Source organism: Leucopleurus acutus, assembly GCF_964270905.1.
Source record: "Leucopleurus acutus genome assembly, chromosome: 2".
Taxonomy (NCBI): Eukaryota; Metazoa; Chordata; class Mammalia; order Artiodactyla; family Delphinidae; genus Leucopleurus; species Leucopleurus acutus.
In genome coordinates, this window is record NC_139143.1 from 165,249,166 (window position 1) to 165,275,800 (window position 26,635).

Here is a 26,635-nt window from a genome sequence, read left to right on the forward strand (position 1 = left end):
GTTTATTGAGAAATCTGCTATAATTTTTACATTTGTTCCTCTATGTATAGTGTGTCTTTTTTCTCTTGCTCCTGTTAAGATTTTCTCTTTATCACTGTTTTAAGAAATTTGATTATATTACTACTTGTAGTTTTCTTTATGTTTCTTGTACTTGGAACTTGTTGAACTTCTTAAATCTGGGTTCAAATGTGGGTTTATAGTTTTTATCATATGTGGAAATTATTTCTTCAAATATTTTTCTGTACTTCCTTTTTAAAAAAAATTTTTTTAATTTATTAATTTACTTTTGGTTGCGTTGGGTCTTTGTTGCTGCGTGTGGGCTTCATCTAGTTGCGGCGAGTGGGGGCTACTCTTTGTTGCAATGCGCGGGCTTCTCAACGTGGTGGCTTCTCTTCTTGTGGAGCACAGGCTCTAGGCGCATGGACTTCAGTAGTTGTGGCACACGGGCTTGGTAGTTGTGGCTCATGGGCTCTAGAGCGCAGGCTCAGTAGTTGTGGTGCATGGGCTTAGTTGCTCCACAGCATGTGGGATCTTCCTGGACCAGGGATTGAACCCGTGTCCCCTGCACTGGCAGGCGGATTCTTAACCACTGTGCCACCAGGGAAGTCCCTGTGCTTCCTTCCTTTGGGAACTCAATGAGAAGCATTTTGGCCCCTTGAATTTGTTCTACAATTTGCTGATGTTCTGTTCATTTCTTTTCAGTCTTTTTTTTTCTCTGTATGTTTTGTTTTGAATAGTTTCTGTTGATATGTCTTTGAGTTTTCTTCTGCATTGTCTACTTTGCCACTAAATCTCTTACAGTGTATTTTTCACCTTAGACACTGTAATATTCATCTCCAGAAGCTTTATTTGGGTCTTTTAAAAATATATCTTCCATGTCTCTACTTAATATATGCAGTCTTTCCTAAAGCTTTTTGAACATATGGAATCCAGTCATAATAATGATTTTAATATCCTTGTAGAAACGTGGGATTCACCTTAGATTTTTTTCCTGAAGCCCAAGATACATTTCAGCTTCATAAATATTAGATTCTTAATATTTTAAAATCCATCCCACAGGGGGAATTTCCAGTAATGGTGGAGAGTAAAGCAGTCTCTTGAACCTTCCCCCAGATAATAATTATAAAATATGTAAAAAATATATTTAAATAAAGTGGAAAGTATCCAAAAGCGGAAAGAAGCTAGAGGAGAGTTTACTCTTGAAAAACAGTAACTGGAAATGACAAGAATTGTGAGGTTGCAGCTTTTTAAAATTTTTGCCTGAGGGCATTCATCAACCCCCATAGCAGAGGAAAGTGGCAGTGGAAAACCTCAGTTTTACTTTCTTATGGTGGCAAAGAACAGAGTTCAGGGTAGAAAAATTACCTGGAAACATAAGGGGAGGAGCTCTTGAAAGTTAAAAAAATACAACACAGAAGAAGGTGAAACCCATAACCTGACTATAAACCCCACTAAAATCCCCTGGCTGAACCTCTAAACTACACTCACATGGAGAAATTCCAGAGGGCCTGGTGAAAAAGCATACAGAGATCAGAGAGGCAGAGTCCTGTCTTTGAAAGACAGAACCTAAACCAGGTGAGCTCTGTGAGTTGGCTGCTTTTTTTTAACTGAATTCATTACCCAGCCATGTGTAACTCAGGTGGCAGAAATCTGATGTCTTACTTGAGGTATCAGAGGACAGACTCTAAGACTGAAAAATTAGGGAGTAATCTCAGTCAGAACAGGCCCTGAATGTGAGTATAATCTATGGCCAAATTCTTGGCCAATCACCAGATTCACAAGAAAACCTACAGGGGACCAGGCTGAAAAAAGTAGCTGTAAGAATTACAAAGAGGGACTTCCCTGGTGGCGCAGTGGTTGAGAGTCCGCCTGCCAATGCAGGGGATGCGGGTTCTTGCCCCGGTCCGGGAGGATTCCACATGCCGCGGGCCCGTGAGCCATGGCCGCTGAGCCTGCGCGTCCGGAGCCTGTGCCCCGCAACGGGAGAGGCCACAGCAGTGAGAGGCCCGCGTACTGCCAAAAAGAAAGAATTACAAAGAGATATCAGTTGCTGCACATTGCAGGGGAAGCAAACTCTACAGATTAAATCCAGATAAGTTACTTGCCTGCTAGGAAAAATACAGTGGCATTGGTGTAAAGGTAGACTAAACCAGTGAAACAGAATAGACTCCAGAGAAAGACACACAAATATGGCCAGCTGATGTATCCAGGCAATTCAGTGGGAAAGGATAATCTTTTCAATAAATGGTGCTGGAACAATTGGATTGTGATATGGAAAAACATGAACCTTGACCCTTACCTCATACAATACAGAAAAACTAGCTCAAAATGGATTGTAGGCCTAAATTTAAGAGCTAAAACTATAAAACTTGTAGAAGAAAACTGGAACACATTTTTGTGATCTTGTCAATAAATACATAAATAAATAAATAAATCACTAACATTATGAAACATAAAAGTAAGAACTGATAAATTGGAACTCATCAAAATTACAAGCTTTTGCTGTGTAAAAGACACCATTAAGAAAAATGAAAAGGCAAGCAACAGACTGGGAAAATGTATTTCCAAATTAAATACCTAACAGGACTTGTTTCTAGAATATATAAAGAGCTCTTGTAACTCAGTTAGAAAATTAATAATGAAACAAAGGATTTCAACAGATAGTCTACCAAAGAAGTTATACAGGTGTCCAGTAAGTACATGAAAAGGTGCTCAACATCATTCACCATTAGAAAAATGCAAATTAAAATGGCTAAAATTAAAAGAGTTATAACAAATTCTGGCAAGGTTATAGAACAACTGGAATGCTCACACTCGTGGTGGGACTATATAATGGCACAACTTTGGAAAATTGTTTGGCAGTTTTTTAAAAAGTTAAAGGTACATCTTCCATATGACCAAGCATTCTACTTATAGATATTTAATCAAGAGAAATGAAAGGATATGTTCATACAGAGACTTGTAGAGGAATATCTATAGCAGCTCAATTTGTCATAGCCAAAAACTGGAATCACCTCAAATGTCCATCATTGCTGAACGAATAAATATATTTGTATATTCAAATATATTGTATATTTGTGTATTTTATTTGTATAAATATATTTGTATATTCACTTGTAGCATTCAGTAGAATGTTACTCAGCAATTGTAAGGAAAGAACTGTTGGTACACACCGTAACAGATTAATAGCAAAATAATTTTGCTGAGTGAAAGAAGCCAGACCAACAAAAAAAGTGTGTACTTTGTGATTCCATTTATATAAAATTCTAGAAAATGGAAACTAATCTATAGTGACAAGAAACAGAGCAGCAGTTGTTTGGAGGTGAGAGTGGGGAGAAGTGACTACAACGGAGCGTGAGGAATCTTTGGGAGTGATGGATATGTTTATTGTTTTGATTGTGGTGATGGTTTCATAAGTGTACACATATGTCAAGTTTTATCAAATTGTATACTTTAAATATGTTCGGTTTACTATGTCAATTATATCTTAATAAAGTTGTAAAAAATGGACAAAGATTTGAATAAACTTCAAAGAAAATATATATCTGGCCAATAAACATATGAGAAAAATTTCGACCTCATTAGTCATCACGAAAGTATAAGTTAAGTCTCAGTGAGATACCATGAGAATGACAAAAAGAAGAAAACAGAAAAAAGACCAAGAATACTAAGTATTGGTGAACTTGTGGCACAACTGGAGCTCTCATACATTGCTTGTGGAAATACAAAATGGTACAGCAGCTTCTTTGGACAGTAGTTAACTGATTCTTATAAAGTTAAACATATATGTAATTAGAAATAAATACTTCTAAGAATTTACCCAAGATAAATTAAAATATGTTTACAGAAACATTTTATATTCTAACATTTATAGCAGCTTTATTTATAAGAGCTGAGAACTGAAAAAAATCTCCATCAGTAGATGAATGGATAAAGAAATTTTGGTATATCTCTATAATGGTATACTACTCGGTAATAACAAGGAGTGAACTATTGATATACTGATACGAATATTAAAAATGTTATCTGGAGTGAAAGCAGCCAGAAACAAAAATAGTTTGTATATGATTCGTTTTATATGAAGTACAAAAAATGCCCAAACTAACTAATGGTGACAGAAAACAAATCAGTGGTTGTCTGGGCCTGGGGCTGGAGGCAGGAATTTACTGCAAAGGGGCATGAACCAACTGTTTTTTTTGATATAGTTGACATACAGTATTATGTTAGTTTCGGGTGTATTACATAGTGATTTGACATTTGCATGCTTTATGAAACGATATGTCTAGTGACAGACTGTCCCCATACAAAGTTATTACAATAGTATTGATCATATTCCTTATGCTTTATATTACATCCCCATGGCTTATTTATTTTATAACTGGAGGTTTGTACCTCTTGATCCCTTTCACCCTTTTCACCCCCACCCCTCAACCCACTTCCCTCTGGCAACCATATGTTTGTTCTCTGTATCTGTGAGTCTTTGTTTTGTTTGTTTATCTGTTTGTTTTTTAGATTCCACATATAAATGAGGTCACATGATACTTACCTTTCTCTGTCTGACGTATTTCACTTAGTGTAATACCCTCTAGATGTATCCATGTTATCACAAATGGCAAGATGTCATTTTTTATGGCCGAGTAATATTTCGTTGTATATATAATACCACTTCTTCATTCATTCATTCATCTATCAATGGACACTTAGGTTGCTATCATAACTTGGCTATTGTAAGGAATGCTGCTGTGAACATTGGTGTGCATATGTCTTTTCAAATTAGTGGGGTTTTTTTTAACATCTTTATTGGAATATAATTGCTTTACAATGTTGTATTAGTTGTTGCTGTATAACAAAGTGAATCAGCTATATGTATACATATATCCCCATATCTCCTCCCTCTTGCATCTCCCTCCCACCCTCCCTATCCCACCCCTCTAGGTGGACACAAAGCATCGAGCTGATCTCCCTGTGCTATGCGGCTGCTTCCTACTAGCTATCTGTTTTACATTTGGTAGTGTATACATGTCCATGCCACTCTCTCACTTCGTCCCAGCTTACCCTTTCCCCTCCCCGTGTCCTCAAGTCCATTCTCTATGTCTGCATCTTTATTCCTGTCCTGCACCTAGGTTCTTCAGAACCTTTTTTTTTTTTTTCAGATTCTATATGTATGTGTTAGCACTCGGTATTTGTTTTTCTCTTTCTGACTTACTTCACTCTGTATGACAGTCTCTAGGTCCATCCACCTCACTACAAATAACTCAATTTCGTTTCTTTTTATGGCTGAGTAATATTCCACTGTATATATGTGCCACATCTTCTTTATCCCTTCATCTGTCGTTGGATACTTAGTTTGCTTCCATGTCCTGGCTATTGTAAATAGAGCTGCAATGAACATTGTGGTACATGACTCTTTTTGAATTATGGTTTTCTCAGGGTATATGCCCAGTAGTGGGATTGCTGGGTCGTATGGTAGTTCTGTTTTTAGTTTTTTAAGGAACCTCCGTACTGTTCTCCATAGTGGCTGTATCCATTTACATTCCCACCAAGAGTGCAAGAGGGTTCCCTTTTCTCCACACCCTCTCCAGCATTTATTGTTTGTAGATTTTTTGGTGATGGCCATTCTGACCGGTGTGAGGTGATCCCTCATTGTAGTTTTGATCTGCATTTCTCTAATGATTAATGATGTTGAGCATCCTTTCATGTGTTTGTTGGCACAAATTAGTGTTTTAATTTTCTTTGGGTAAATACACAGAAATGAAATTCCTGGATTATATGGCAGTTCTATTTTCAATTTTTTGAGGAACCTCCATACTGGTTTTCATAGGGGCTGCACCAATTTACAATTCCACCAACAGTGCACAAAGATTCTCTTTTCTCCACATCCTCACCAACACCTGCTATTTGTTATCTGTTTGGTGATAGCCATTCTGACAGCTGTGGTATCTCATTGCAGTTTGATTTGCATTTCTCTGATGATTAGTGATGTTGAGCCTCTTTTCATGTGTCTGTTGGCCATCTGTATGTCTTTTTTGGAAAAAATGTCTATTCATGTCCTCTGTAAATTTTTTTTTTTTTTTTTGCGGTACGCGGGCCTCGCACTGTTGCAGCCTCTCCCGTTGCGGAGCACAGGCTCCAGACGCACAGGCTCAGCGGCCATGGCTCACGGGACCAGCCGCTCCGCGGCACATGGGATCCTCCCGGACCAGGGCACGAACCCGTGTCCCCTGCATCGGCAGGTGGACTCTCAACCACTGCACCACCAGAGAAGCCCTGTACATTTTTTTTTTTTTTTTTTTTGCGGTACGCGGGCCTCTCCCTGCCGTGGCCTCTCGCGCCGCAGAGCACAGGCTCCGGACGCGCAGGCTCAGCGACCATGGCTCACGGGCCCAGCCGCTCCACGGCATGTGGTATCCTCCCGGACCGGGGCACGAACCCGCGTCCCCTGCATCGGCAGGCGGACTCCCAACCACTGCGCCACCAGGGAAGCCCCCTGTACACTTTTTATTTGGATTTTTTTTCTATATTGAGTTGTATGAGTTCTTTGTATATTTTGGGTAGTAAACCCCTTATCAGATATATCATTTGCAAATATTTTCTACCATTCAGTAGGCTGCCTTTTCATTTTGTTGATAGTTTCCTTTACTGTGCAAAAGCTTTTTAGTTTGATGTCATCCTATTTGTTTATTTTTGCTTTTGTTTCCCTTGCCTGAGGAGACATATCCAAAAAAAAAATCAATATTAATATTATGTTAAGACTGATGTCAATATATACACTACCATGTGTAAAATATATAGCTATTGGAACCTGCTGTATAGCACAGGGAGCTCAGCTCGGTGCTCTGTGGTGACCTAGATGAGTGGGATGAGGGGGTGGGAGGGAAGTCCAAGAGGGAGGATATATATATATATATATATATATATATATATATATATATATATATATATATCTGATTCACTTTGTTGTACAGCAGAAACTTACACAACGTTGTAAACCAACTATACCCCAATTAAAAAAAAAAAAAAGACTGAGGTCAGATAGCTGACTGCCTGTGTTTTCTTCAGGGAGTTTTATGGTTTCAGGTATTACATTTAAGTCTTTAATCCATTTTGAGTTTAATTTTATATGTGGTATGATTAAGTAGTCCAGTTTCATTCTTTTGTGTTTAGCTGTCCAGTTCTCCCAACACCATTTATTGAAAAGGCTGTCTTTTCCCCATTGTATATTCTTGCCTCCTTTGTTGTAGATTAATTGATTATATAAGCATGGGCTTTTTTCTGGGCTCTCTGTTCTGTTCCATTGATCTGTGTATCTGTTTTTGCACCAGTACCATATTGTTTTGATTATTGTAGCTTTGTGGTATAGTTTTAAGTCAGGGAGCATGATACCTCCAGCTTTGTTCTTCTTTCTCAAGATTGCTTTGGCTATCCAGGGTCTTTGTGTTTCTGTACAAATACTAGAATTATTTGTTCTAGTTCTATGAAAAATGAATGTTTTTTGTTTTGTTCTGTTTTTGATAAGGATTGCATTGAATCTGTAGATTGTTCTGGGTAGTATGGTTATTTTAACAATATTAATTCTTCCAGTCCATGAGCATGGGATATCTTTACATTTGTTTGTCATCTTCAGTTTCTTTCATCAGTGTCTTTTTTTTCTTTTTTTTGGCCACACCATGCTGCATGTGGGATCTTAGTTGCCTGATCAGGGATCGAACCCACGCCCCCTACACTGGAAGTGCAGAATCTTAACCACTGAATCGCCAGGGAATTCCTATCAATGTCTTTTTTTTATCCTCATAATATTTATTTATGTATTTATTTATTATTGAGGTATAGTTGATGTACAGTATTGTATAAATTTCAGGTGATTCACAATTTTTAAAGGTTATACTCCATTTATAGTTATTATAAAATATTGACTATATTCCCTGTGTTGTACAATATATCCTTGTAGCTTATTTATTTTATACATAGAATACATAGAATTTTGAACCTCTTTATCCCCTACCCCTATCTTGCTCCTCCCCCATTCCCTTTCCCCACTGGTAACCACTAGTTTGTTCTGTATATCTATGAGACTTTATTTTTTGTTATATTCACTAGTTTGTTTTATTTTTTAGATTCCACATAAACTTATAAGTGATATCATACAATATTTGCCTTTCTCTGTCTGACTTATTTCACTTAGCATAATACCCTCCAAGTCTGTCCATGTTGTTGCAGATGGCAAAATTTCATTCTTTTTTATGGCTGAGTAGTATTCCATTGTGTATATATATATACCGCATCTTCTTTATCTGTTCATCTGTTGATGGACGCTTAGGTTGCTTCCATGTCTTGGCCATTGTAAATAATGCTGCATTGAACATTTCAAATTTGTTTTTGTTTTTATGGATATATACCCAGGAGTGGAATTGCTGGGTATGGAAATTCTATTTTTAGTTCTTTGAGAAACCTCCATACTGTTTTATACAGTGGTAGCCCCAGTTTACCTTCCCACCAACAGTGTACGAGGGCTCCCTTTTCTCTTTCATCAATGTCTTACAGTTTTCAGAGTATAAGTCTTTTACTTCTTTGGTTATATTTATTCCTAGGTTTTACATTATTTTTCATGCAATTGTAAATGAGATTGTTTCCTTAATTTATCTTTCTGATAGATCATTATGAGTGTATAGAAATGCACCAGATTTCTCTATATTAATTTTGCATCCTGCAACTTTACTGAATTCATTTATTAGTTCTAATAGTTTTTTGGTAGCATCTTTAGGATTTTCTATGTATAGTGTCATATCATCTGCAAACAGTGACAGTTTTACTTCTTTTCCAGTTTGGATTCCTTTGATTTCCTTTTGTTGTCAGATTGCTGTGGCTAGGACTTCCAGTGCTATGTTGAATAAAAGTAGTGTGAGTGGGCACCCTTGTCTTTTGTTGAGTATGATGTTGGCTGTGGGTTTGTTATATATGGCCTTTATTATGTTGAGGTATGTTCTGTCTATAGCCAGTTTTAGAGAGTTTTTGTCATAAATGGATGTTGAATTTTTGTCAGAAGCTTTTTCTGCATCTATTGAGATGATCATATGATTTTTAGTCTTCAGTTTGTTAACGTGGTATATCACATTGATTGGTTTGTGGATATTGAATCATCTTTGCATTGCGGGATAAATCCCACTTGCTCATGGTGTATGATCCTTTTCACGTAATGTTGAATTTGGTACGCTAGTACTTTGTTGAGAATTTTTGCATCTATGTTCATCAGTGATATTGGTCTGTAATTTTCTTTTTTTGTGTGGTGGCTTTGTCTGTTTTTGGTATCAGGGTGACACTGGCCTTCTAGAATGAGTTCAAAAGTGTTCCTTTCTCTTCAATTTTTGGGAATATTTTGAGAAGGATACATGTTACTTCTTTAAATGTTTTGTAGAATTCACCTGTGAAGCTGTCTGGTCCTGGATTTTGTTCACTGGGAGTTTTTAAATTACTGATTTAATAATTTCATTACTGGAAATTAGTCTATGGCATGAACCAATTTTTGTGGCTGATAGAAATATTCTCTCTTGATTGTGGTTACATGGGTGTATACACTTGTCAAAACTCATTGACCTATACACTTTAAATGTGTGCAGTTTATTTTGTGTATTATACTTCAATTAGTTGATTTTAAAAAATCCATACAACCACCCTGTTTAACCACTCATCATTTGTCATTTGGATGAATGCAGTAACCTCCTAAAGGGTATTCCTGCTGTTGTCTCACTCCTTCAAACCCATACACTGTGCAACAACCTGAATGATTCATTTAAAACAAAAACCTGACCTACCTTGTCACTTCCCTGTATATAACCCTTTAATTGTCATCATCACCTGGCTTCTTAAAGTAGCATCTAATGTCTTCTTTAGTCTGACCCCTCACTGTCTTCCCAGCTCATCTTCTATTACTCCCTGCCTCTCACTTTGCTTATGACTCATTTCCCAACACTAGCTATGTTAATCTCATTTCTTGTGCTTATACTCATCTCTCCCCTCAGCCCCTTCCCTAGTTTACCCTTTAAAATGCATCTCAGGACTCTCCACCTCCAGAAGGTCTTTATTTACTTATTTAAACTATCCTTCTTCACATGCTTCCTCTCTCCAAGAAAGAGAAGTACTCCGATTATGTTTCTTTGGTTCAGTCATGGCTCTTATAGGTATATTTACCATTTTGGCTTATTATGTTTCTAGTCCTTTCTTCCCCACTAGATTGTGTGCTTGTTGAGCACAGTGATTATGTTTTAATTATATTTTGGATCCACAGGCCTGTTTTATAATAGTTGCTTATTAATACATATTTGTAAAAAGATTGAATATAAATATTAAGTAAGGAAAGAAGGTAAAACTATACATAGTGTAATTATTACTACTTTGTTTTGAGCAAAACTCTTCCCATAGAAAAAAATACTGGGAAGATTTATATCAACATTTTAACACCACTTTGGGTGATAAGATTAGTTTCTTTAATATTTTTGACAGTTTTGCATTTTTCAAAAAAAAAATTTAACATGCAGTTATTTCATGAGACATGACCTAAAAAACTGGCTGTATAACTTTTGCCTATTCAAATGAATTTTTGCATTTCTCTAGGTCCACAACACAGATACAATTTCTAATCCCTTAACCACAGATCTGACTGCGAAGATTGCTGGTTGGTCAAATGTATCAGTTCAACCTGAGGCATCAGAGGACCCGGGTGCTACTCCTAGCATTCAGCAAGTAACAGTCCCTGGGAAAATCCTGATTGCTACCCCTCTGCCAGTGGCTCCTTCCTACAGTTATGCCACCCCTACCCCTCAGGCCTCTTTCCAGAGCACCTCAGCACCATACCCAGGTGAGGCCCTTTTCTTCTGTCCTTGGAGATAGGATGGGGAAATAGAGATTTTGATCAAAGTGTTCCCTGTTCGTGGAAAGAAAGGAGGGAGGCATGACTTTTAAATACTGTAGGTTAAAAAAATAATAATCCTGTTAATGTCCCTGTAATCATAGGACTTGGTCTCTCAATCCTTTTTTCAATAAGCTCCAGCCTATGGGTATTTTGAGGCTCTTTCCAGAGCCAAATTCCACTGTACCTAGATTCAATTAAGTAATGTTCAAGGAGCCAAGCAAGCAGAGGCCACTGGGAAGAAAGAGTCGGGTCTATATAACTGTTTGCCTTCTGAATGGGTGATTGTGGGTCAGATATTTGTGTCTGTGATTTCGATAGCATCTTTATTTTTATTTTTTAAATGTTTATTTATTTAGGCCGTGCCATGTGGCTTATGGGATCTTAGTTCCTTGACCAGGGATCAAACTGGGGCCACAGCAATGAAAGCACTGAGTCCTAACCACTGGACTGCCAGGGAATTCTGCATCTTTATTTTTTTTATTATTATTATTTTTTGCATCTTTATTTTTAAAGCAATTCATAGGAAGGAGATTTATACAGAGTGTTGCCTTAACAAGTCTGCTTCATAAGTTCTGTTCTAAGGTATTAGGAGGAAATGCTTAATCAAGGGAACTAAGTTGATCTTTATCCTCTGAAAAAGTCGACAGGGTGAAACAAAGCCAGTGAAAATGAATTTTTGCCAATTTTTAATTTCCTAAGGTTTCCTTCAGTGGTAATATAACATAAAATTTTAGTGTTTCAGTCCTGAGGCACTAAAGTAATTTTTGTATTCAGGCAGAATGGTTGTAAATTTTGGTGTAGTTGTGAAAGTTTTGGGCTGCGCTGTATATATATAATTTTTTTAAATAAATTTATTTATTTATTTTTGGCTGTGTTGGGTCTTTGTTGCTGCATGCGGGCTTTCTCTAGTTGCGGTGAGCGGGGGCTACTCTTCATTGTGGTGCGCGGGCTTCTCATTGCAGTGGCTTCTCGTTGAAGAGCACAGGCTCTAGGCACACAGGCTTCAGTAGTTGTGGCACGCAGGCTCAGTTGTTGTGGCTCGTGGGCTTTAGAGCTCAGGCTCAGTAGTTGTGGTGCATGGGCTTAGTTGCTCCGTGGCATGTGGGATATTCCCGGACCAGGGCTCAAACCCGTGTCCCCTGCATTGGCAGGCGGATTCTTAACCACTGCGCCACCAGGGAAGCCCTGTGCTGTATTTTTGACCATTATACTTTCTCTAAGTATAGTGATTTCCTTCTTTCTTTCTTTTCTTTTTTCTTTTTTTTGAAAGTTACTGCAGCAATTCTTATTCCACCTGCTGCAGTGTCTAAATGCTGAAGCTTCCATAATGGATGGTTTCATTTCTCCCCAAGTGCAGTGTTCCCAAGCAGACAGATAAATCTCAAATTTCATATTTGTCTAGGAAACCCTTTTCACCTTCCAGTCTTGGAATATGGGTGAACCAGCCAGTTGTTTGCTTTAAGCTCTCTAGTTCCTAGGTCTCATACCAAGTGAACAATTATTGTTAGAGAAATAAGATTTATATAATCAGTGGTTCTCAACAGCCTGTAAACATTTTTCGTTGTTACAACCGTGGAGGAGGGGTGCTACTGACATCTAGTGGGTAGAGACTAGGGATACTACTAAACATCTTACAGTGCACAGGACAATCTCCCCCCATCCCAACCCCAACACGCACAAAGAATTGGTCCAAAGAATTGGTTGTGCCATAGTTGAGAAGCTTTGACATGTATGGAATAGCTGGTGAAAAGCAGAAATATAGTATCTAGCTATTAGCTGATGGATGTTCAAAAATGCTAAAGTAGTTCAGGAAGTAGATCAGTTCGAATTGAAATGGTCTGGGAAGATTTTTTGGAGAGAAGCCTGGCTTTTAAGCTAGAAACAAAGTACTGTATTTATAATAAAGTAAGCACACACCCCAATTGAAGAAAAAAGCTTTAGCAAAGTCCCCAAGAGTAGACTTTTATGGAGCACAAGAGGGAAAATGAGTAAAACTAGAGGCAGAATCAGGTGGAAGGGTGAGATGATGTGATCAGATGATGATGGATCTCTGATGCCAGGTTTGGAATTTGGACTGAAACATGGTGTGGGAGTGGGGGTCTTAAGTAGGAGACTATCATGGTGGGTGAGTATTTTAGAAAAATTCATGGTGATGGGTGTTTTAGGGAGACAGAATGGATTAGAATGGGGAGAGCTAGCAGAGGGAAGACCAGTTAAGATTCTTGGAATTATCTAAGTCTATGGCTGTATCAATTGAAATGGAAACAAAATTAAGGCTGGCCTTGCGGCCAACACTTGCCTTTTCCTCTAGGAACTTTATATATATATTTTATTAGAAAGTTATGTATCAGCATAAAGATGATCCTTGAAACAGAGTTGAACTCTGTTTATTGAATTCTGTGGAAAATACTATATAAAGAGGGCTTAGGGAAAGATCATAGTTAAAATACAGTGGACAAAAACTCAGAGAGAAAGGAAGAAAGTGGAATAATATGGTGTCATGATAACCATGAGTTTTAAGATGGAGGCAGTCAGCAGTATTAGATACCACAGAGGTGAAGGATGAGGGTTGAGAAACAGCTATTAGATTTGCTAAGAAGCAGTTTGTTGATGACCTCTAAGGATCCTTTTCGGTGGAAAAGTGGGGGCACAGTCACGTTTCAGGGGATTAGAGAGTGGGTAAATAATGAGGAAATGAAGGCAGTAGCTGAATATTGTTTATAGAAGAAATTTGGCCATAAAAGGAAGGAGAGAAATGAGATAGTCTGGATCTAATTTCTTATCTCTTGTGTATTTTCTTCACTTCCAGTTATAAAGGAACTGGTGGTATCTGCTGGAAACAGTGTCCAGATTACCTTGCCTAAGAATGAAGTTCAGTTAAATGCATATGTTCTCCAAGAGCCAGATGCAGGTAAAACATCCACTTATATTTGGTTAATGTTTTAATTCATAATGGAATCTACATACATTTACTGTCTGTAAAAGTCCTATGAGAATAAGATATAGCTTGAACATGCACAAATATTTATGTGATGTGAGAGGCAATATAATGTTTGAGATCATGGGCTTTGATGTCAAGGCTGGGTTCAAATCTGAGCTCAGCCAGTCATTAGCTGAATGATTTTAAGCAAATTATTTAACTTCTCTAAGTTTCCATTTCTTTCTCAGTAAAATGAGGATAATAATTCCTACTTCATAAGGTTACTTTAAGAGCAAAATGAAATGGTATAACGTACCTATATACCTCAGTGCCTAGCACATAGCTGATGCTCATTAAATGTAGATTTTATTATGCCCATTTAAAACTGGGACTCAGGTTAACCTGTTTATTTTGGCCAAACAACTAGTAAGTAGCAGATATAGAACTTGTAGAGAAGTTATTCAAGACTACTACTAATATAGATTTGTCATGTAAAAAAAAAGATAAGCCCAATGTAATATACAATATTCAAATTTATGAAATATATAAATTAGGGGATGATTAATTTATTACTTAAGAAAACTTTTGTAATATGCGCATCCTTTTAACCTTTGAAGTACATGTTAATATACCAAAGTTTGACTTATAAACACGTATTCTCTTAAGATTATCTGTGACATGAAGTGAAGCATATGTTGATGGAAAATGATTGCATTGGCTTTGTGTTAACTCTCATTATAAGGTTAGTCAAGTAGCTCATTGTAAGGATAGTTAAGCAAAATGCCTTACTGTATTCAGGATGGGGGTCCTTGCATTTTAGGTACACATGTTTCCAATACAATATCCCTACTTTCCGGGTCTAGTACCAAATAGTGTATTTATGCAAAAAGTACTTTTCCAGAACCTAAATGCCCTCTCTGTTCTTTTTTTTTTTTTTTTTTTTTTTAAAGGAGATGTTGGGGGTAGGAGTTTATTAATTAATTTATTTTTGCTGTGTTGGGTCTTCGTTTCTGTGCAAGGGCTTTCTCTAGTTGTGGCAAGCGGGGGCCACTCTTCATCGCGGTGCGCGGGCCTCTCACTATTGCGGCCTCTCTTGTTGCAGAGCACAGGCTCTAGACGTGCAGGCTCAGTAGTTATGGCTCACGGTCCCAGCTGCTCCGCAGCATGTGGGATCCTCCCAGACCAGGGCTCGAACCCGTGTCCCTTGCATTGGCAGGCAGATTCTTAACCACTGCGCCACCAGGGAAGCCCCCCCTCTCTGTTCTTTATTTCTGCCCTCACATTGAGTTTTCCTTATCAGTTCATTCCACCTTCCTATAGAGAAACATATTCCTTTCCTCCTCTGGTGATAAGTTAAGGTGAATGGATTTGGTGGCCTTTGAAGATGCAGGTAAAGAAAGAACTGCTTTGAGCTGCAGTTGCTTCCACTCTTCTGTGAAAGATATCCTGGCACTACTGTATTTTCTTTTCTAACCCCTATTTGCATATACATTTCTGTGAGTTGATATCACCTTGTATATCAGTATTCCAAAACACATCAGTTCAAAAACAGATTCTTTCAACTCTCCACTCCCCAGTTTCTTCAGTCTTAATCAGATACATGAGATGGATGGTTTCAAACTTTCAAAGGTTGGGGATGATGAGGCAGGACCAGCTCTGCCTGTTCTTCATTCCTCTCATCTCCTATGGCAGCCCCTGCAGCACCTCTCAGGATCCCTCTAGGGTTCAGAGGCATGATTTGAAAACCACTGCCCTAAATCATTAAAACCAGCATTCTGTCTAACAGACCTGTACTCAGTTGTTCCTACCGTTAGGCAAATTCCTGTCTGTAAGGCATAATTCGTCCCCTGAGCTTTTCTGTTCTAAGAGTATTGTCATTTTTTGAAATTTGTGTTGCTAGCCTTAGATGTTATAAAATTGTCAATTCCCAAGCTAGTGTGAGTCTGTTTTCTGTGTGGGGAAAAAAAATTGCTAACTACAGTTGAAGAAATGTCATGTCTTAGCACCAGTCCTACTTCTACTTCTTCTTTCCTGCTCCTCACATAACCTAACTTCTACAGATACATTTATGAAAGCTGCCTGGGGCTGACAACTGGCCAAAACAAAGCTAGTATTCTCTGGAGGAAGGAAGAGTAATAGATCTTGTATCTCAGGCTTATAAAGTAAAATCTAGTCTGAAGACTGTTTGGAATTAAGTTCTGTGTGTTAACTTTTGAACTCATGAAGTAAGAAAAAGGTGACCATTCTCTGTAAGCATTTGAGACTTCTTTTTTTTCCCCTTTTATTTTTCCCTTTTTGGGTAGTAAATTAAATGAAACCTTCCTACTGAATCCCACCCATTCCTAGCCATAAATGCATCTTGTTCCAAAAAATATTTAAGACAACTTTAACTGGGGAGGGATTCCATTTAGATAACAGGATTCTATCCTCACGCTACCCAGTGATACAGTCTGAGCTACAAATGAGGACCATTTAATGCTTCATTTGATCTTAATTAATTTCAGTGGGGCCTGTTTTAAATGGGCCATCCCCTACCACCTTCTGCAGTGTGTTATTTATTAGCTCAGCAGGAATGAAGTAGCTCTTTTAACTCACCAGGGTGTGATGACCTCAGTGAGACGAGTATTGTTAACACTCTTTAAAAAGGTATTTTTGAACCATGTTATTTAGAAGTCATTGCTGTTCTTTGTTGCAAAAGAAGTTTTGCAAGAAAATGGCCTTTATTCCCAGTGAGTTCATCCATAGTGGTTTGTAGGGCATGTATTTTCACTGGGATGCCATACCATGAGCAACCTGGTATTTTAGGGGAGGATTGGCCCAAAGCAGCGTGGGTATGGGGCAGGAATGAGCATTGCTGGGAGAGAGTTGGAAGAAGCCCTAAGTATAGTTGAATCAGCAGAATCCACCTTTTCTTTCAACAGAATGTTTGGTTTCCCTTTGGCTTTGGGGTAAAATCTTGAAAACTAAGGTCTTGTCAAGATTGAGAAAAATTTTGTTATTCACAGGCTATGTGGTTGCCCTCTTTGTGTGTAGGTGTGTGTTTTCATGATTTTTGTAACTGCCCTTCTATAGGAGAAACCTACACCTACGACTGGCAGCTGATTACTCATCCTAAAGACTACAGTGGAGAAATGGAAGGGAAACATTCCCAGATCCTCAAACTATCCAAGGTGAATTTGCTTCCTGTCATTTGCAGGGATGGGGTAGAGGTACTGACCATTTTCTAACATGTATAATATAGAATTTTCTGTCCACACTTAACTTAGGAACAGTCTTTCAGAAGCGAATCCTCCAAAAGTCTGGCTGGCTGACATCCAGTATTTGTTAGTGTATGATTCTCAAATTTTCATTTATGGTGAGAATATTGTATAAGCATAGTGGTGATAGCTGAAAATACACACTAAACAGCTTTTAAGGGTAACATAAGGATTTTAGAATTTGAGAGATAAGCTAGGTTATTTGTGGCCACATGACTGTGTAAATTGGCTCAGTCTTTTTTTGGGATTCAGTGTAGTTATTAAGAGCCATAAAAATGTTCATATTCTTTGGCCAAGCAATTGCTTTTTCCTTCCTTCCTTCTTTCTTTCTTTCTTCCTTCCTCCCTCCCTGCCGTCCTTCCTTCCTTCCATCCTTCCTTCCTTTCTTTCCTCTCTTTCTTTCAACAACTGTTCATTGTACACTAGTTATGTGGCAGGTATTGGGGATTTACTAGTGAATTAATCATAATATTAACATTTAAGGAAAATACAGTCTAGTAGGTGCTACTGACCAGAAGCAGGTAATTATAACAGGAGTCCACTAGGTCAGTGCATGGGGTATTGAAGCCCTGGGGAGTTAGAGTAGATTTTTTAGAGTTGGCCTAGTTGGGTCATGAAAGGTGACTGGCTTACTGGGTAAAGGGTGGAGTGGTAATACCCCAAGCAGAGGAAGCAATATGTCCACTGGGCCAAATAATAGAGAGAAATGTGGGAAAAAGGGAATTTTACGTGGTTCATCCTGACTGGACCCCATGGTATGAGAGGAACAGTGGCACAAGTAAGTTGGAGAGATGCAGGTGCCAGATGGCACAGAGCCTTGTGTGCCAGAGTGAGGCCTTGGGCTCTTATCTAGAGGGAATATGGTGCCTTTGAAAGGTTTTAAGCAGGAGAATGACATGTTCAGATTTTCAGTTTAGAAGGATCACCCTGACTGCAGGTTGGAGGAGATACGACTCAAACTAGGGAGACCAGGGAGGAATCTATTGAAAAATGTAGGTGTGAGATGATAATAGTCTGAGTGAAAAAAAAACTAAATAAATAAAATAAAACTTAAAAACCACCTATTGAGCTCTTACTTACCATGTGCCAGAAACAGTGCGAATTATTTTATGCAGTTATTTCATTTAATCTTCCTAACAACCCCAAGATGTAAATATTAGTATTTGTTTTACAAATGACGAAAATAAAAATTAGAAAAACAAAGTGGTTTGGCCAAAGTGCACAAAGCTATTAAATGGTAGATTTGAACTGGAACTTTCCATCTCTAAGCCCATGCTCTTAACAACTGTGCTATGATGAATGGTTAAAAACTAAGGTGATGACAGTGTGAATGGAGAGAAGTGGGTGGATTTGAGAAATATTATGGAGGTCAACTTGGTGATCAATTAATTGGGTGGAGGTGTTGAGGAAGAGAAGTCCAGGATAATTTTAGCCTTTTGGCTTAGACACTTCATTGGATGTTGGTATATTTGTGGTGATCTTCACTGAAATGAGGAACATAGATAGAGGAGCAGGTTTGGAAGAGGTTTTCAGATGATTAATTCATGTTGGGACAGAGTGAGTTTGAGGTACCTGTGAAACATTTGAGTGGAGGGATCAATAAGTAGTTGGGGGTAAGGGGCTAGAGATCAGGATGCAAGTCCGGGCTGGAGAGATAAATTTGTACACCAGCGTCAAATAGTTGACAACTGAAGCCATGAATAGATGAAAACATCCAGAGAGGGTGTAGAGTGAAGTAATAAATGGATTGCAATTGGAATGCTGGGGAACACTGTCATTAAACGTATGGAAGAAAGAGGAAATGGAAGAAAATGAGGAGTAGGCCTAGAAGTGAAAGCCAAGGAAGGAGAGCATTACAAGAAGAAGGAAGTGGTCAAAAATGCTCCATGCATTCAATTAGTGTTTACCCAAAGAAGATAATTCAAAAGAAAGAAAAAAACCATTTTACCTGAAAGGTGTTCACCACAGCATTAGTTATAATAGTAAAATTTTGGAAACAACCCAAATATCCAACAATGTGAAATGCTTATGTGAATTATGGCACATTTATTCATGTACTATTCTGCAGCCATTAAAATGACTATTTAAGAGACTGTTCTAATGGGGAAAGTGTTCATGCTAAATGAATGGAAGAAAGAATAATAAAAAGTTTGATATATCGTGATTTTAGCTAGGCCCTGAATACCACTGAAATATGAGCTCCTCAAGGGTAGGGACCTTATCTAATTCCTCTCCAGACCCCAGGCCTAGGACAATGACCACATATAATTGATTCTCAATACATGTTTGTTGGACAGATGTACTGTTTATAGCTCTTTTTTTGGATGTGGTAAAAGATTAGAAGGAAATAAGAAAAAAGTGATTAGTTGGGGTGTTAGGACAATGGGATTGTGGGTGATTTTTTTTAATGTTCATACAGTTAGTGGAAATCAGGAGGGGGAAATATTCAGATATTTGAGAGCTATTTGGTGTTTTTTACAAAATGTTTTTCTTTGCAGAGATGATTGTTTTAATTTCATAACTGTGAAGTAGGATGGTTGGGCCCTTAATGTTCTTCTGAAAAGAAAATGGGAGTACAGAGATGTTGAAATCCCTTCTGTTGTTCCGAGTCAGCTAGTAATAAGAGTCACATGAAAAGCTATGGTTTTTTAGTTTATAATTCATTGTTTCATATCTTCAGCTAGTTTACTTTCTCCATTTTGGAAATGGTGCAAGAAGAGGAGAATTCAAGAAACAACATTGGAAAATTCAGATATATGTGTTATTTTAAATATTATGCTGCTGTTTGTGGTTGTCTAAAAGATCTTCTCTCACTTCTGCAGCTCACTCCAGGCCTGTATGAATTCAAAGTGATTGTAGATGGTCAAAATGCTCACGGGGAAGGCTATGTGAATGTGACAGTGAAACCAGGTATGTTACCCAGCCCTGGCCATGTCTCCACTGCTCCTTCTGCAGGATTCCCAAGGAGATGGAGATTTGATGTTAGGGGTTTTAAATTCTCATTCTTTTTTTGTAATATATTTACGTATTGGGCAATTCCTAGTTCACAAAGCTTGTTTGTTGTCCACCTCTACTCAGCTTGCTTGAAAGCAAGAAGTTGCTGCTGTAGTACTTCTGATGTAGTAGATAGGACATGAGCATTGAAAGAAATTGAAAGAATGCGCAGGGCATGGCCTTAGCAGTTGTCAGGTTTAGAAGAGGCTTTAACACTCCCAGGTGTCTTAGGTTAGAATGGCAGCCTGATCTGTGACTTTACCATTTGGTGATGCTCAGCTCTCACTTATGTAATGGAAAATGACTTATGCTCCACCCAGATATGGCCTGCTTCTCCTATAATTTATAAAGACCCTCTTCCAATTTCTTGTGGGTCATGTTCTTGCAGAGCCCCGTAAGAATCGGCCTCCTGTTGCCATTGTGTCACCACAGTTCCAGGAGATCTCTCTGCCAACCACTTCTACAGTCATTGATGGCAGCCGTGAGTACTTGTCTAGGCATGGTGTTTCAGAAGAGCCTTCACTGTGTACTGGTAGAAGGTTTGGGGCCAACTATGTCTGCATACTGTTTAGGCCAGTCCTCTTGGCCGTGTTAGGGGAAGACCAACCATCTGAAGCAATTGATTAGGAAGTAAAAACCAGACAGGCCCTGTTTAAAATCCCCATGTGGGGCTTCCCTGGTGGCGCAGTGGTTGAGTGTCCGCCTGCTGATGCAGGGGACACGGGTTCGTGCCCCGGTCTGGGAAGATCCCACATGCCGCGGAGCGGCTAGGCCCATGAACTATGGCCACTGAGCCTGCGCGTCCGGAGCCTGTGCTCCGCAACGGGAGAGGCCACAGCAGTGAGAGGCCTGCGTACCGCAAAAAAAAAAAAAAAAAAAAAAAAATCCCCGTGTGGCCTGTCTGCAGTAATAGTTCTGCTCTGAGATGGTAAGAAAGTAGGATTGTTCATGTGTTTAGCATTATTTTAGTTGAAACTTGCTGGTTTTCAAATTCGCTTGCCTGGAGTTGCCATCCTTAGCTATGGAAACAAAGCTCCTTCCTATCATGACAAGATAAGTAACTGAGGGTCTTGACAAAGAGCTCTCACTCAGCTATCACTGCCTAGCAAGATTCTCGTTAGCCTTCTCCTGGAGAGACTCACAGAATGGAGCACACACCCCTGCCTGGGCCCATTGTTAACATGTCACCCTTCAGAGGAGTGTCACCTGATGGGTGACATGAGACGATTTCTGGGCCTTGGCTCTGTGTGTGCAAGAAGTTTCGGGCCTGTCGCTCTCCAGCATTGGCTTGGTCTCTCTGGAGGCCCGTTAAGGCCCTGTCACCCCTGAGTGTCTTGGCACAACAGGGGCTTGTGGCAGAGGCTGCTTTAGCAGAGGGATCTCTAGCGGGTTAAACCTTTCATGTAGGTGATTCTGGCCAGAAGAGGAGGACAGAAGAGTAGCAGGCCAAGAGGAAGAGGCAGAATAGGAAGAAACACTTGTGAGAATGGCAGAAAGGGTTCACTTAGTACCATTTTATTTTATATTTTTGATTAGATCAAAGTTGAATAATACGTAAAGGTACACAGTGAAAAGAATCACTACCCTCCCGGTCTCCCAACTATCCAGTTTTCCTCCAGGCAACCAATGGTATTATCTTATGTATCTTTCCAGAGATATTTGATGCGTATTTAAGAAAATACATATACAGTCCTTATGACAACACATTATGTGCACTGTTACATACAGTGCTTGTTTCTATATGTTGGAGAATTTTTCTGAATTAATACATGCAATACTTCTTCATTCTTTTTTTCCTTTAATGATTACATAACCTTCCATGATATGAATATATGATTTCATTGTATGAATATGTACTTGTTTTCAATCTCTATTGATGACCATTTAGATTATTTTTGACTTGCTATTACAAATAACATTATCGTGAATAATCTTGTAAGCATGACATTTAACACAAATATTAAATGTCCTACAGATACACAACACAAGTGCAAGTAGATCTGAAGGATTAAATTCTTAGAAGAGGAATTGCAGGGACAAAGATAAATTTTCCCAAATTGCTCCTTATAGAGGTTGTATCAATTTATGCTTCCACCATGACTTATGAGGGGGCCTCTTTCCCCACACTTTTTACCCACATAATGTGTTGTGAAACTTTGGTGTTTACCAATTTGAGAGGTTAAAAAATGCTATCTCAAGTGTAATTTAAATTTGCATTTCTTTTTTAAGTGAGGTTGAATATCTTTTCATGTGTTTAAGACCTTTTGATTCTCCTTTTTTTATACATATACTTAATACAGTAGCGTTTTAACCAGAGGTTGCCTGTGTTGGAGTCCTTGGAAAACTACGCAGTGGAATATTCATAGAGAGGCAGAATGACCCAATAATCCGAGGGAAGAAACACTCTGGGGAGATAGTCTGTAATTTCATGAAGTTTTCCTAGCCTCAAATCTCTGGGTAGTTGCCCTGGTTTGTATAAACTGGATAAGTGCTAAGACCCAGTGCTCTCATGCTGTAACTGATATTTCTTTATGGTCAAGAAAGCACGGATGATGATAAGATCGTCCAGTACCATTGGGAAGAACTTAAGGGACCTCTGAGAGAAGAGAAGATTTCTGAAGATACGGCCATATTAAAACTAAGTAAGCTCGTCCCTGGGAACTACACTTTCAGGTAAATTTGGATCCTTCAAGTTTACCATAGGCCATTTTTTTCCCCTTATGGGTTTTACATTCTTATAGGAGTCACTCTGACAGATATCAAATTCCCTGTAGAGTTGGCTGATAATATAGCCTTTGGTTCCACTGGTTCTTTGAGCCATGTTGTAACTGTGGTCACAATAGTGATAACTTTTTAGGGCAAAGGTTCTTGCATAATAGATCAGGATCCACACAGCTAATCCTTCTCAGAGCCTTACTTGGCATATATCCAAACCTTTTTTTAGAATTTCTGTCATTAAGTGAAAGGGCCCATCTTCCTTTGCCTTTTCTCAAGAAAAATCTAGAAGGAATCTACTCTCATCTCTCCCCTTTGGGAAATGCTTCCTCAACTTAGGATATATCAAAATCTTTACTTTTGACTTAGTGGTTTATTTGAATATGATTTGTAGCATCTTTCTCTGTTGGGGCTTTTCAGAGAATTTGATTCAAAGATAGTTCTTTTGGGAACTAGTGTTGATATACTAGACTGTGATTAATGAGTGTGAGGCTGACCCTAGAGTAATCCTCCTTATATTTGCATTATTCACTGTAGGCTACGAAGCACTCGTACGTGAGTGTCACGCAAACACCATATGTACACTATACCATCCTCATTTTACATCTGAGAAAAATGAGGCTTGGTGTATTTACTAACTTCTCTGAGGTCACACAGCTAGAGCTGAAATGCAGATTTTCTAATCCCCAAGTCAGGACTCATTCCACTCTGCTCCTTGACTTGGCCTATATGTATTTTGTTTATGCTTCCTTGAATGCCCTTCTCAATCTGTTGGGACTCCGCCTATCTTTAAGAACCTCCTCAGTTTTCTGTGAGGCTCTCTGAGATCCCTCCAGAGAGGAGAGGGTATGTCCCTCCATTTTCCCTGTTGCACTCAGTGCCTCTATGTGGTGCCTGCCATGGTGCAACGGCTTGTTCATGGGTATCTGTTTTCCCCACTGGATCTGAGATTAACCACGTTTTAGACACTACCAGAGACGCAGCAAGGAATGTCCTAGCACAGCACCTACCATACAAATAAATATACAAGTTCTGACTCTCACTGACTCAAGACTTCAAGTGAATGAAGGGTAGCTGCTATTACAACAAGGTAGGAGCCTTCTCACTGAGTTAAAATGGAAATGTGAGTTGGTTTTCGCCTTGGATTTCTAATATAGGAATTTTAACATTTATGGAATTTAGCCTGGGCGATGTTCATCCTTTTTGAAATAGTAACAATAATAGCTACTGCTTCTTGAACATTTTCTGTGTTAAGTACTGTTCTGAGCTCTTTGCACGCAGTAGCTCATTTAACCCTTGTACCTGGTATTATAATGGCTCTTATTTTACAGATTAGGAAATATTGTCACAGAGAGGTTAAGTAACTTGCCCAAGGTCACACAGGTTGTCTGATTCCAGAGTCTGAGCTTTTAACCACAATGTTAACCTAGAGTGTTTTGGGTGAATGGGATATTGGGTGCAGTTCTTTTTTTCTAAGCCTCAGTCCATGAAATGATGGGATTGGGTTTGATTAGCATTAAGGTCCAATCTGTTTGATTGCACTTACCTTTTCCTCTCCCCCGCTTTTACACAGCAGTGGCCTCTTTCCCCAGCCCTGTGGTCAGCTGCTGTTTGGTTCCAGAACTTTTGTGTGCAAGCCAGGGACTGTCTGAGGTGAAAATCAGCGTAATGGGCAGCTGCCATTTTCCCATCTGTCTATAACTTGCTTTTGTTCTGAAACAGGAGACAAATAAGACATGTTTAAAAAAAAAAAAACTGAAAACAGAGAAACTGGAAAGAGAGGAAAACTTCTGTGGATTTTTCTTTTTCAGATGTTTGCTGATTCGCACATGTCTGTGTGTCTGATGTTTTTGTGTTCTTTTTCTAAAAGCTGTAATATCAGAAGTCCCCTTAAGATCATAGGTAAAAAGTGAGATTGTGGGTTAAAAACCCCACAGATGTCTGGCTCTTTCTGCGGCTGGTTGTGAGATTTAAACAAACGACATGTCTTTTATATGCTTTTCCTCTTTCTGTCAGCAAAATGGAAGCAGCCCAAACCTCCTTGCTTGCTTATGCTCACATTTTGAGGTGGCAAGAGAAGCTTTAGGCTGTTCAGCTGGAAGGCATCATTTAGGTAGAAGCCTGCTCTTACAAATGAACATTTTTTTTTTCTCTTGCAAATTCTCTTTCACACTGGCACAAACTGTGGGACGCTTGCGTAGGAGAATTCATTTCCATCTCAGGCTTCTATCTTACTGGAGCTAGCCCCCCTGGTCCATCCTAGAGGCTGTCTGCCCAGGAAGTCCATTCTTGTGCTGTGTACACAGCCAAAACAGGATGATGGGAGGAGAGCCTGCTGCAGTCAGAGCTTGCTTTATTTAGTGTAGCGTCTTTGAACCCCATAGGAATAGTGGCCAGGGATTATTGCTTCTTAAGACTTGGTTCTGGGCTTTGGAGTCAGAGAACTGGGCTTGCATGTTGGCTCACTATTTAGCTCTGGGCAGTTTCTTACCTCTCTAAGGCTTCTATAATAGTGAGGTTGATGATACCTATTCTATATGATTGTCGTGAGGGCCAGATCAGACAATGCTTATAAAGGTACCAGCCACAGGCACTTGCAGGCAGCAGAGTGAAATGGTGCTGGAGATACACTATCTAGATTTAGATCCTGACTCCACTGTTTTCAAGCTTTCAAGCTTGGGCAAGTTACTTTACCTCTTTTTGCCTCGGTCGCCTCATATGTATAAGGAGTAAAATGGGGATAGTACTTTATAGAGCTGTTGTGAGGATTGAATGAGATACAAAGTGCTTAGAACAGTGCCTGGCACACAGTAAACCCTCAGTCGGTGTTAGCTTCTCGTATTAGTCTAACTTTCCAAAAAGAATGCGTTAGAATTGGTTACCGATTGGTAATCCTGCCTGCCACATTGGTATTTTTTAGCCTTGATTTTCAGTTCTTCCATGTTTATTCCTCTTTCTTTAAGACCATCCCTGATTGCATTCCTCTCTCTTTCCTGATAGCTTGACTGTAGTAGACTCTGATGGAGCTACCAACTCTACCACTGCAAGCCTGACAGTGAACAAGGCTGTGGATTACCCCCCTGTGGCCAATGCAGGCCCCAACCAAGTGATCACCCTGCCCCAAAACTCCATCACCCTCTTTGGGAATCAGAGCACTGATGATCACGGCATCACCAGCTATGAGTGGTCACTCAGCCCAAACAGCAAAGGGAAAGTGATGGAGATGCAGGTAGGAGGGAATAGTTTCTGTCTTTTCTCGCCCAGGGAATTAGAGCTGCTGGACTGGGTCACCCATCCAAGGCTTATATTTCTCCATCTTAATAACCAAAGTCAGATTAGTGAATAGAACATTTGAATTTTTTTAAAAATCTAGAAAGATTAAGGGGCCTTTAGTTAACACATTAGCAAAAACTTTATCTTAAATGTTTAGTATTAGAGGAAAAGACTGGTAGCTGCTCTAGGATAATTTCAGGGAGTAAAATTCTTTAGAAGCTACAAGGGTGCAAATTTTTTTTTTAATACAGCAGAGGACAATTTATTGATTTATTTTTAACAGTCGTGAGTTACAGTACTACATAACCCCTCCATGGACTCTTTACAGCAACCGTCTCCTTTTCAAAAGTCTCTTTTTTCCCAAACATTCCGTCCAAAGGATGAATGGTCTTCTTGCACCCAGTGCCATCCAAATGTTCAAGTCAAAAATATTTTTACATTTAGTTCTTTTATTTTTTTGTCTGCTAAAAATAGCATTGCAAGTTTTGGCTTCTTTTGACATAAAAATTACAATCGTGCAAAACGCTAACAATGAAGCATTGATCAGAATTCAGGCAGGTTGTCCAATCT

At 39.0% G+C, this 26,635-nt stretch overlaps 1 protein-coding gene across 2 annotated transcripts in view; it reads left to right on the forward strand.

Moving 5' to 3' along the window:
• KIAA0319L (KIAA0319 like) overlaps positions 1-26,635 on the forward strand; it is a gene marked incomplete at its 3' end in the record, with an annotated part of 108,394 nt that overhangs the window by 57,516 nt on the left and 24,243 nt on the right. For both annotated transcript variants that reach the window (XM_082833590.1, XM_082833589.1), the window contains exons 4-10: positions 10,609-10,852; positions 13,716-13,817; positions 16,899-16,996; positions 19,906-19,993; positions 20,466-20,558; positions 22,618-22,750; positions 25,793-26,021. In XM_082833590.1, coding sequence (XP_082689716.1) covers positions 10,609-10,852; positions 13,716-13,817; positions 16,899-16,996; positions 19,906-19,993; positions 20,466-20,558; positions 22,618-22,750; positions 25,793-26,021 — 987 coding nt within the window. The remainder of the gene's footprint in view (positions 1-10,608; positions 10,853-13,715; positions 13,818-16,898; positions 16,997-19,905; positions 19,994-20,465; positions 20,559-22,617; positions 22,751-25,792; positions 26,022-26,635) is intronic.